Here is a 12191-nt window from a genome sequence, read left to right on the forward strand (position 1 = left end):
TGAGAAAAATAATTTTCCTTGTTAATAGTTGCTTCCTAGCAAAAGACGTCACAATGCCTTTCAGAGGCAGCTGGGTTGCAGAATTGAATCTCTAACCACGCACCCTTCGGACGCGTATAGTGAGCTTGATTCGCGCAGCCGTGCACTGCACCCCCTCACGGGCACGTGTCGTGGCATGGCTCGCTGTACCCTGGATGAGCGAGGCTAAGCCCCTCCTCCTTTTCAGGTGCGCAGCCAAATGCACGAGCTGGGTTGGCCTTGCGCTGCTGTGTGTGAGCAAGGATAGGGAACAGGCTTTGGCTGGCTCAGGCCCCTCCCAGCTTCCTGTTTACACACAACGCAGAGTTTTAGCGGAGCTCATGCTCTCCCTGCCCGCTTTCCCCAAACACACCACCTAACCTTGTCCCTGGCGCCCGCTGTCGTGTCTCTTCCAAACCGCTCCCCGGTTTTACTGGCAGGGCAAGATCCACTGCCGGTTGTCAGGAGCAAAGCGGGGATCAGAGAAGTGGATGCCGCGATGTGCCACACGCCGCTCCTAAATCCTTGTTGCCAATGTTAAATGTAGGCGGAGGCAGCAGGAAGTTTTAAGAAGAGTTCTTAAATGTAAGCCTCAACGACAGCAGGCACTGGTACTCTGCCATCTGTAACCCTTATTCATTCCAGAACCCCCACTCCTAAGAAAACATTCTATGAACCGAACCCTCCCCTCCACCCCCCGACTTCATAATGCAAGCCAAAGATTCTTAGTACAAGTGAGTAAACATGAACTGCAATGTGAAAGAACAAAACATATTTAACAGTATGAGCGTTAAATGTATATCTATATATAAGTCCACTCTAATAGAGATTGTAGGTATCCAAAACCTAACAGCAGGCATAGCCGATAATGGCCCGACGCCATTATGGAAGCCTTTGTTTCGCTCAGGCCTATAATGGCTCAGACTTGCGTGCTGTTACCAGCTAAGCCCTCCCCGAAAGCAATCATTAACACTATTTACAACCTTATTTTACCTTCTGCTGATAGTGATTCTTTTACTGTGTTTGAGTGTTCATGTATTTTTACTTGTTTGCATTTCAGTGATCTAGATGATTTACTAGAAGAGGACTTGATATCTGGTAAAAAGGTAAGCAACAAATTATAAACTATTTTACAATTTTCTGGAAAAAACCTGCAAAAGTGTAGATTAAAGGTTGATGGTAAGGTCTGTATCAGACGTTTTTCTGAATGGAGCCATAGTGCTATAAATCATTGTTTGGATCCCTTATTCCTATTCTGTTATGCCTGTTTGAGGAATACATATACTGATTATTGGAAAACTTGTCTTCAGTTTGTAACCTGAAATTGTTTGTCTGTTCCTTGGATTTGACATTTATATTTTGAGAAACAATTGTATTAGGCTTTGTTGTGGACTACTGATTTACTTTATTTCCAGCACTTAAATGGATTGTATTTAAACTGGTTCTGCCTCAATCCTTTCAGAGAATTTGACGCTTGATTCTGACACGCTTGAATTTTCCCAGCAGTTCGTTCAGTCCCGAGACGCACACGGATTCTGTCAAAAGGTGCAAGTTGGAGTAAGGCTTTGAGCCCCCTCTCTAAAAGTGCTCCCGTCTGAAATATCGACAAAGAATGAGACGCCTTCACTGAATAAAATAAACATTTATTTATTCTGATATATGGGTTGGGAAGGGAACGGAGACTCGGTACTAATGCCAATAGCTATTATTTCTTGCATTGCTGCATCTTGTATTATCAATGCATTACTAAACGATACTGATGAAACAGGAGGTTTCAGCAACCGGGCAGTGCCTGGCAGTAAACAGGTTGGCTATGTAGAAGGAAAAAGTCCCCTAAGAAAAATAAGAGGACAATCATTAGGAAGGCACCAATTTTCCAACCAAAAGAGCTGTTGATTGACCAAAAGGAGCTAGTAAGGTCCCATGTGCCTGTAGGCACGTGGGCATGTTCAGTAATACCATGTAGCTTCTTTATTGCTTTGAACAGGAGTGGAGGTGTTAGGCACTTAGACACAGCAATTGACCCCTAGTGTTTTTATATGCCTTGCTTTTCTGCAAGTATCATATCTAAACCAGTCCTATTTTGCAGGACCACAAGGCATACCAGCTGTAATTCTACAGTAATATTGCTCTATATTTCAGTGGTGTCATTAATAGTTGATTCTAACAATCTAGGCAGGCGACTGATACCCCTAGAGTTGATGGCAGGGACAGACCAGGGGATGATTTCTTTAATCAGATCACCAAATACCTGTGCACAAGTATCGTCCTGAATAACATTTCTGCGGTGCCTGATAGTTGTCAACAACCGAGGGTCTAATAGATGCAGCTGGAAATATGAATCCTAAATGGCAACGGCCACTCCAATGTGGAGGTAGCCAAGTGTAAGCGTTAAGCCCACAAATGAAATACACTGAGTCGCCAGCATAAAAGGGAAATTCAGTGTCATCTCTAGGAATGGTGAGTGTCAAGTTGCAGTTGGCGCTATATCCTAGGAATTTAGAACCATTGTTCTCAATACAAATGGCCCCTGTTACATTGGAGAGCTGGGGAGGAACGCATGGAATGGAAAATTAATGAGTTATTATCCAATAGCTGTGTAGTAGGTAGAACCGGGGCTGCCGCAGTCACTAGGGCAGCCCGGCAGGAAAAAAGGAGTAAACCCATCTGACAAAGGGAAAGTAGCATTTGTGAGTAACAAATTCACAGGCTCCTTTGCACAGCACCTCTATTTTTAAATGCGAATGCAAAGAGGAAGAATGGGAGGCACGGCAGATATTAGCTATTCCATGGGCTATTCCTTTAAATATAGTTCTACTTTCTATACACAATATAGCCATGTGTAAAGCATAACATGAAGCAACGAACGGGAGGGTCAACTGTTGCAGCGGGAACCCTTCCTCTACAAAGGCAGGAAACTGTAAGCATACATAACAATTGCTGCGTTTAACCATCTTGTGTGTATTATGCAGCAGGGTAACAAATGAATTCACTATGATTATACTGGTTTGGAGGTAAAGTTGCCTTTGTAACATTCGGAAAGTGTACAGGTGTAGATTTTATTGAAAGGGGCCAATACATAGCGCATAATACAAAAGCGCCAAGTAGCAGGGTCCAAAAACATAAAAACTGTAGTAAAGCAGGTTCCAGGCTCACTTAGGTTACATCCGAGAGGTTTATTAACAGTTCTTAAATTAGTTATATAAATTATAAGGACAGATAAACACTGGCTCCCATCACCCAGGCAGGGGAAATTAACTGCCCAAAAGTGGAACCCTCAACATAAACATTCTCACATTCACACATCAACAGTCCACATGACATCACCAGCTTACATGAGACACAGGGAAGCACTATATAACATATCTCCCTGTGTTATCAATACACATACACTAGCACGACACACAGGCACATGGTAACACACACACCCATATATGCACATCACTTCCACCATCAATGATGTCCTCCACATATTGGGTGCACCATATATTTACGAAAAAGAATTGGTCAATTCCAACCTCCATGCAAGAGAACAGAAACAAGTGGAAGCCATATGCCTCCATCCTCTCACACACAGGTTTGTACCTACCACCAACTAACACTCCTCCCTGGAGCCGCCAGAGCATATGGCCAGACATCACATGATTGGAAAGCCATACATGCGAATGCGCCCTTCAATCATTTTGACGACGAGGAAACTAACAATGCACCTTTTTATGGAGTGGTGCAACTCACAAAAATCCTTGTATCTTCAATCCTATGGTTTGAGGCGCTAGCTCCCATTAAACTTTGTGGTACTATCAAACATACTCGCTACTCCAACATACCCAAATGGCTATACATGATGCTCTACCATCCAGCGACCATTCAGCAGTTAACCACATATGCTAATTAATTTGAGGTGCTACCTCCTTTAAACCCTTGTGGCACATACATCACATTCATATCCCAAACTGGAAGCGCTACCTTCCAGGCACACACTACCTAACTCATAAACTGCACCAAAGAGGCGATTTTATACAAACATCACTCACAGCCATCATCCCTCACTTCACACACTTTTTCAGAGATCCACACAGTATGATAACTTCAGAACATCTTCCAAACTTCTCATAATTATACTTTTTCATAGATATAAACAGTATGAATGCTTAAACAATTTTCCATACTCCCCAAGACTATACTTGTATTTCCTAAAAGTCATTGGCCTACTAACTAATCCTACTAACTAATCCTATAAATCCATGGCCGGTTCATGAGCCTATGCTTCTAAAACATATACTACACCATTTCCTTTGAAAACATGTAATGAACAAAGGATACATAAGGCGCATTTCTTCTCCTTTTCCACCCACACTATATGGCAAACAGTATCACCGCTCACGACCATTTCATTCTTCGGTGGGGAGCTCCTTTAGTCCCATTGTCTGTGCGGCGCTCCATTGGAGGCTCCATGCATCACAGATCGCTGTGCCCGACAGACCGCAGGATACGCAGCTCCCTGGACATCTTTTCTCCTGTGCCGCTAACGCACACATAGTGCTGGTTCCTTCATGAAAAATCACAAACATATTTGCTCCTTCATCTGCTGACAAATTACTTCCTTGCGACTTCTCCCTCCCAACAGACATCACGTTGCAAGTATTGAACACCCTTGATATTTCATAACGCCTTCACTTCACTGGTTTATGAATATACTGTTCCACCCACATCCTGATATGCGCTTTCTCCTTGGCACGTCGACGCACGTGTTGGGGTCCTTTACTTGGATCACTCCATAACACTAAAACACTAAAAGCTTACTGCGCCCTTAATTTTCAGTTAAGCCTCTGATGTGTATTAAACTGCGGAAAGCAAAAGTTCTTTATTGGAACACACACCCAAGTGTTCCAACAGATCACCATCTCGCCAGCGCCTCACGTGACGTCACCATTCCCGCTCTGGACACAGCACCTGACGGAACTCTGACATTTCCACCGCCGCACACAACGGTATGGGACCGTTGCTACTTTAAGGGTTTAACACACAATTCAAGCGTCTGTCCATCTTTATACTCTGGGAACTTCTCTGCCTTGCCCCAGCACTTGGCTAATGTTCAGTTTATCCTCCTCCAGATCATGGGGACGGCTTCCCTCTCCAGGACATGGGACAGCACCCCTTCCTCGGCTTATGGGCGTCAACAAACTCGCAACGGAGTCCTCTTCATGCTCACAGTTTTAAGTACGGGCAATGCATGACATTGCAGCGCACCACATTTTATTAATATGTCCATTTCACACCAATTCATGCGCGTGCTTCTCTACACAGAGAACACCGCTCTTGCTACTCTCTAAACAAGAAGAGATTGGCAAGTGATATGCCTCTTAATCTCTTGCAATGGGCACCATCACACTTCTCTTGTGGGTAGCTTCTCTCTGCTCCTTCTTGTCATTATGTCTCCTGCACCCCTGCAGCAGGTTTCTTCTATCTTCAGTTTCATGCTTTGGTTTCTTCAAGACCAGCTCGTCGCCAATGTAGTAAAGCAGGTTCCTGGCTTACTTAGGTTACAACTAAGAGATTTTATTAACGGTTCTTAAGTTACATGTACATAAGTCATAAGGACAGATTAACAGCGGCTCCCATCACCCAGGCAGGGGAGATCTAACTGCCCAGAAGTGGAACCCTCAACATAAACAATCTCACATTCACACACATGGCAGCACCAGCTTACATGGAAGCACTATGTAACCTATCTCCCTCTGTTATCAATAAACACACACACTGGCACATCAGACAGACAGGCACTACATAACAAAAACAAAGCACAATCTTGAGCGATACCATTTCCTGTTAACACGTGATGCATCATTTTTGTAGGGCAATTGTCTTTTGTCACGAGAAGAACAATGAAGAGGCATGGATAGTGTATCCACGGCAGCGGCAAATATATTGAAGTTGTCAGTCTTGACTACCGGAGTAGTTGCTTTCTCCTAAGAGTTTCCCCAAACAATCAATAGTACAGTTACTTTAAAGTTGTCTTGGTCTCAGATTATAGCCTGCCCCCTCTGTTGGTCCTACAACTTCTTTGGGGAACACTGAAGTTGGATAAAACAATTTGTTCCTTTTTCCCAGCACACGTTTCTGCAGAAGAAAAGACAAGGGGCGTAGCAACACACCCATCCTTGGGCTGTTCATGTAGCAGGAGGGGTAGAGTTGCTTTTTTCACATGGCTGTCATGGTAAGACGTAATTACATTTCCAGACTTTTTTCTGTTGCATTTTTTGCTGAACATTTTCGGCTGAAAAACTCATACAAAAATAAGGGGATAGAAGGGGGAAGGTGGTGTGGGGAATAGGAACTCTAAAACAGGGAAGGGGGTTTGGTTGGGGGACCCCCCTAATATTAAAAATACATTTGATTAGTTTTTTCAAATCTCCACGAAAAACAACTGGCGCTCTAAGAACATAGAACCGGCTGTCATGAATCCATTGTTTGTGTCTGTCACACCTGACTGCCGTTTGTGTTGCCAGGAGTACCTGCACCAGTACTTTATACCTGGGTTGTAGACTAGAGGTACTTTGAAAGTTCTTAGTCGGCACCCAGTCGCCAGGCAGGATAGAATGTCTCTGCCCCTCCTAGGGCTGGGGTAGACGGTCTTTGACCTGTTTATGAATAATGTATTAGTAAGCTCATTACAATAGTCCGCATAGGATAAGGCACATCTGACAGTTTCTTTGGGTGAAGCAAGACCCGCACATTGGCTGGGCGCCCATAACTTTTTTTTATTTAAATTTGTTCACTGGTGAAATGTTGGTAATTACAGTGCACAGCATCCAAAGCATATACATTTCATTAAAATGCTTCATCCAAGGGGTAGGAAACAGTCTATAAGGGCCTTCCAGGCTTCAAAGTTAAGCATTGCATCTCCACCCTGAGCTTGCATCGTCACATTTCATGCAATTGTCTCAGCTTTGCAGCAACGCATGCTTTCTCTAAACCACGCTCCAAATTGTGGGCCCTCTTGGCTATTATGCATGCTAAATCTATGAACCTGGTGACATGTTTATGCTTGCTCACTCTGGGGTATATGCCTAATAAACACTCGAGTGAATTCCAGCTATATCCTTTTATCCCAGCATCTTCACAAGTCTGGCTAATTAGAGGCGGGAAGCGCTGTACCACAACACAAGTCCACAACATATGCATAAGGTGGGCATCATCCTGGCCACCCCAGGGGCAAGTGGAAGGAGCATCCTTCTTGAATTTGACAACTCTAAAGGGGGTCATGTATGTGCGATGTAGCACATTGTCTTGTATGAGCCTGAATCTGACATTGCGAGAGAGATATATATCTTGTGGAATCTGCTTGGATCACATGCTGTGCATAGGCCGACATCTAGTGGAAGCTGCCGAGTATTACAGTTGTTGTTTTTGAAACTCGAAAAGGGGCGTCGACAGGGCGTGCCAGTAATGCTATCCCTAGTGTGAGGTCCATTGTACCCTTATCCTTCAAAGTCCCTCAATTTGTTTATTTCCACCATACTAGACGGACGTGTATAGCAGAGTTCCTTTTAGCGATAAGCCTTTGAATTTGTATAATTATGATTGTTTTTCTTTCTAATGATGTGAAATTATATTTTATTTATATTGCGCTTGTACACAAGTGTTTCTATCCTTTCTTTGACTGCCTTAGCACCACGCAGAGGAAAGAGAAAGAATACTGCCGTTGAAGACCATTGTGACTGACCGTACGTCCTTGGAAGGCCGTCCCGGGCCTCGGCCCAGACAGTAGGGAGAGAGGGGGAGGCCATTTTAGAATGCGTATTCTCCCCTTCCTACACTTTGTTCGCCCAGCTGCCATCCCCTTTACCCAGTATTATGGAAAACATTCCATTTAAGTTTTGCCCTAAGTGCAACCGGAAATTCCCCTGGGTGGACAAATGTAACTTGTGTCTTCCGAGAGACCACGAGATGTCTTGTCGAGCGTGCAGGCTCTTCAAGCCTAAGACGTTGAAGGACCGTTCCACTAAACTCTGGGGCCACTACGCCAGGCAACTCAACGCCATGAAGATAGAAGGAGCCTTCATCGATGGCAGCAATGCCGCATTTTCAGGCGGCAAGGGCACCGGAGTAGCTTCAGCTACCCAAGCGCAAGCCCCCGACCCCATAGGACAGGCCGGTGGCCATGTTGTGGGGACTACACCTGGCGGCGGGAGCACTTCAAGAGCACACACCACAAAACACAAAAGCCCCAGTCGACATTGGACAGATGAGTCAAATACTCGACACCGTTCGACACCCCTTGAACGGTCCACTGAGACCCGTCCTCTGGGCAATCTCATTCGAGATCGCCACACGGCAGGGCTAAGACGCCGAAAGACTGCAAGGGTGTTGCACGAAAACACCTTCCGAAGGTCGTTGGTCTGGGGACGAAACCTCGGCCCGCACACTCGAAGTTCGTTGTTCATCTAATAAAAAATCGTGCCCCAAAAGGTCAGTTACACATTCCTCTGGGCCCCAGGGTGGGGGAAAAACACCATAAGAAATCCTAAGACCCCTCATAGGGACAAGAGTCTTACTAGGGACAAGTCGTCACAAAAGGGAATTTTATTCAAGCCCAAAGACTCTAGGCCAAAGCTTATACCTCCTACTAATGAAGACATGGGTATTCCGACACCGTAATCCCAAGTTCAAAGGAATGGTCTTCGCAGGATATCGACAGAGTTATGCGAAGAATTACCTTTATGGCTAATTTCTTTAAAACAAATCCAGATTACCTTCAAAGCTTTCAGGCCACCCCTCCCACCTCAGCCCCTTCTGGCTCTCAACCCACTACCAAGAGGGCTCGTTCTGATGTCCCAACACAGGGCACAATTATAGATCTATATGACCCTGAAATAGATCCAGAAGACCAGGATGATCTTTCATTTGTTGAGACATCTGACCCTCAACTTATTGATGAGGACACAGAAGAACTTTATTATGGGGACGAGGATGACCCGGTCAAGGAGGCGAATATGTATTCCTAGGTTCCCCTATTAATCAAGACCCTCCAGTGGTAGATTCCCCAGTAGAAGATCAACCCCTCCTGAACGAAGTCCTAATCAAAGCGGCAGAGCATTTCTCCAGCACGCGGTTTGGCATGGATTCACATGCTCATGAATATTCCCCGTCGTCAGTCTGGGAATCCTCTGTAAAGAGAAAATCAGTTTCAATTTAGTTTCTGAACGGTCTTTCTATTGATAACCAATCACTGTTCTCTGGGTCATACTGCCCCCAGCCAATGACTGCCCTCTATATAAGCCACTCCTCAGGCAGCCATCTTCAGATTTTTGACGCACGTTCAAGTATTGGAGTCCTCGTGCTATAGCTCGAGTTTTAACTGCGTTTTGCCTTTTTTCTAAGAGTTTTCTCTTATTCTTCGGTCAATTCGAGCCTCAAGCTCCACTGATTCTTCTTCCGATCAATGGGGACTCGTTTCGGAATGTTTCTACGCTCCTCAATGGTGAATTTTCATCGTTACTCTTCTTTGAGGATTCTGGAAGATCTTTGAGGCCTACCCTGCATGGACATAGCCCAGGACAAAGGAGACACGGCGCCTACTGGATCCAAGCTGTTGAGGAACTGCCCTGGATGTGGATTGCAGAAGGTCTTAAAGGAGGATGAGCACTCCAGGTGCCTCAACTGCCTTCACGCCGACAAATCGCATGTGGAGGACAACTGTGCTTTCTGCAAAAACATGTCTGACCGGACCATGAAGGACTGTCGTAAACGACTCGCTGACTGGCTGGAGGCGAAGAGCCCAGCAGCAGGTGAGAAGAAGTCAGAGCGGTCTTCTAAGACCTTTGAGGGCGCTCCGGCGACGGAGGCCCAACAAAAGGCAAAGCACCGCGAGTCTGCGGGCACCGTGAGCGCCGTTGGTTCGGGCTCCTTGGCTGCCAGGCAGGGTGCATTGTCCCCGACGCCATTAACCGCGAGCCAACACTCTGGCTCAGGAAAAAGGAATTCGGAGAACCCAGGTAAGCTTCGGGAGAAGCCCCGGTCGATCCCGACGGAGAAAGTCAGGGGGGGGGGGCGGTGACCGTCTCCTGAAGGTGAAGGCCCAAGGTCGTCAATGCCCTGATTCACCCGGCGAATGCCTCGATTGAAGGAGTCGTGGAGGTGCTGGCGAAGCCTGTGTAGGCTATATCCCAGTGGAACAGGCTCCTGGGCCTAGAGTTTCCCTGCCTCCCCAGAGGGAATCGTCTTTTCAACCTATCGAGAAGACCCCTGTGAAACCCTGGGACGAGAAAGACAGGGGTCGGGGGGGCACTCTAGCCATAATGGACACAGATACCACCTCTGAAGATGAGCTGGTTGGCATCACAAAGATCCTCGACAAGAAGTTTGAGAAAGTCAGTGTCATGATCTCTGCTTCCAAAAGGTCAGGGTTTTCCCAACTCCCTTGGAAGCAGATCCATAACCCAGGTTCCGAGTGCCAACCAGTCCCAATTGGGACCTTTTGGACCCAGTCCTGGCGCCAGTGGCACCAGGCTCATAAATATGCCCAGTCCCAGCGCTGGAAGCGCCGGGCTCATAATGCTTGGGTGGACTTACCTTCAGCAGACCATGCTGCTTACTTGCCTGCCAGTTGAGCCTCTGATCCTCTTCTGTTTGGAACTACTTTTCCTGTTGGGTGGGGCTGGAGCCACTCCCTAGATTCAGAACACTGGAACTCTTCTGGAAGGCAGGAACTCTTTTCTTACCAGGAACTCTTTTCTTACTTAGGCGTGGCTGTGGAAGGAGACACCTAAGCACTACAGGAGGCTATTTAAACCACACCCGGTGGATGAATCTTGCTTTGTGTTATTCTGCAACCTCTGCAGCAGAACGCTCATCGTGTCTTCTGCATCCGGTCCTGGGCCTAAGGAAAAAGGCTTACCATCCTGAATCCAGTCTTCAGCAACACCTATAAAGACAAGAAAGAGCAGGTTAGCATTCCGGCATCTGAAAGTCAAAGGCTTACCATCCTGAATCCAGTCTTCAGCAACACCTATAAAGACAAGAAAGAACAGGTTAGCATTCCGGCATCTGAAAGGCAAAGGCTTACCTACTCTTCGGCGCTGCATCCCGCATCTGAAAGACAAAACAAGGTGCGTTTAAAGACATTGGGGAACTTTAATACTCACGTGCCATGACTCCTTTCCACATCTAATCCAGTGGGTATTCCGGCACCCTGCAGCCGCTCCGAACTCGTACCTGCAAAATAAAAAGACAGTTAGAGCGCAAAGTGAAGCAGGCAACAAGCGCTTACTTACGTGCTTCCAGGCGCTTCTATTCATCACACGGGCTCCATCTTCAACTCACTTCAGCCCGTCATCCGCCATCGCCGGAACCCTGCAAAACAAGAGACATCATTACTAAAGACTTTAAAGACATTTGAATGGCTCGAAACTTACCGTTCGTGCAGTAAACGACGGACAGCAGTCCTCTGAAGTCAAGAGGCCTGCGCTACCTATCCAGTGAAGAAACTGGTTACAGCACCCTGCCCCGAGGCAGATGGAGAGCTCGGCATTCACTTACCCAAGACATCTTACTCTACACGTCAGGCATACAGTGCACAGAGGTCCAGCCCAAAGAGCCAACCGGGTGCTACACATCACCTTTGAAGATACGGTAGTCGCCCAGTCAAGACCGGCGCCTCTGCGAGAATCAGGTGAGCGTTACAGTCAGGTCCTACTGGAGGGATCCCGACAAGGCGGATGTAGAAGCAACGGTGGAGCCGACGAGGAAAGGCAAAACTGGATCAGTAGGTGGACCCTTGTCTAGAATGTCAGTGAGCTAGTCTTGGTCGTAGGGTGCTGAAGTCCTACTCTAACCGAAGAACGCGACAACGTTAGACATGAGCTCCCTGTAATAGGAGTCGGCATGTTCCCCTGTTTTTCCGAACTCCAGCTCTGGAGAGGTGTCAATTCCACTAGCATTGTGTAAATTATCATATAGATCCTGCATTCTGCTTTCCTCAGAAATGAGGCATTGAGGCACATTAGGTGTACCGTATTGAAGCCCTGAAGGGACATCCTCATCTGAATGCTCCTCTTCAAAAATATAAGTTAGAGACTTGAAAAAGTCCTTCGGGAGAGGAGTATATATTTTTTCTGGCTTTGAAACAGCGGCTTTCCATGTCGAATTTGTCCACGTTTTCTTACTGCCTT

At 46.3% G+C, this 12191-nt stretch overlaps 1 protein-coding gene across 6 annotated transcripts in view; it reads left to right on the top strand.

Annotated features, from left to right (window-relative positions):
* Window positions 1–12191, top strand: part of RBM33 (RNA binding motif protein 33) — a 1526085-nt gene that overhangs the window by 118867 nt on the left and 1395027 nt on the right. For all 6 annotated transcript variants that reach the window (XR_011303311.1, XR_011303310.1, XM_069647955.1 and 3 more), the window contains exon 3: window positions 1079–1124. Coding sequence is in view for 4 of the 6 variants with exons in the window: in XM_069647955.1 (XP_069504056.1) it covers window positions 1079–1124 (46 nt within the window). In the remaining 2 variants the exon portion in view is untranslated. The remainder of the gene's footprint in view (window positions 1–1078; window positions 1125–12191) is intronic.

This window comes from Ambystoma mexicanum, chromosome 2q (assembly GCF_040938575.1).
Source record: "Ambystoma mexicanum isolate Mex_15411 chromosome 2q, UKY_AmexF1_1, whole genome shotgun sequence".
NCBI lineage: Eukaryota > Metazoa > Chordata > Amphibia > Caudata > Ambystomatidae > Ambystoma > Ambystoma mexicanum.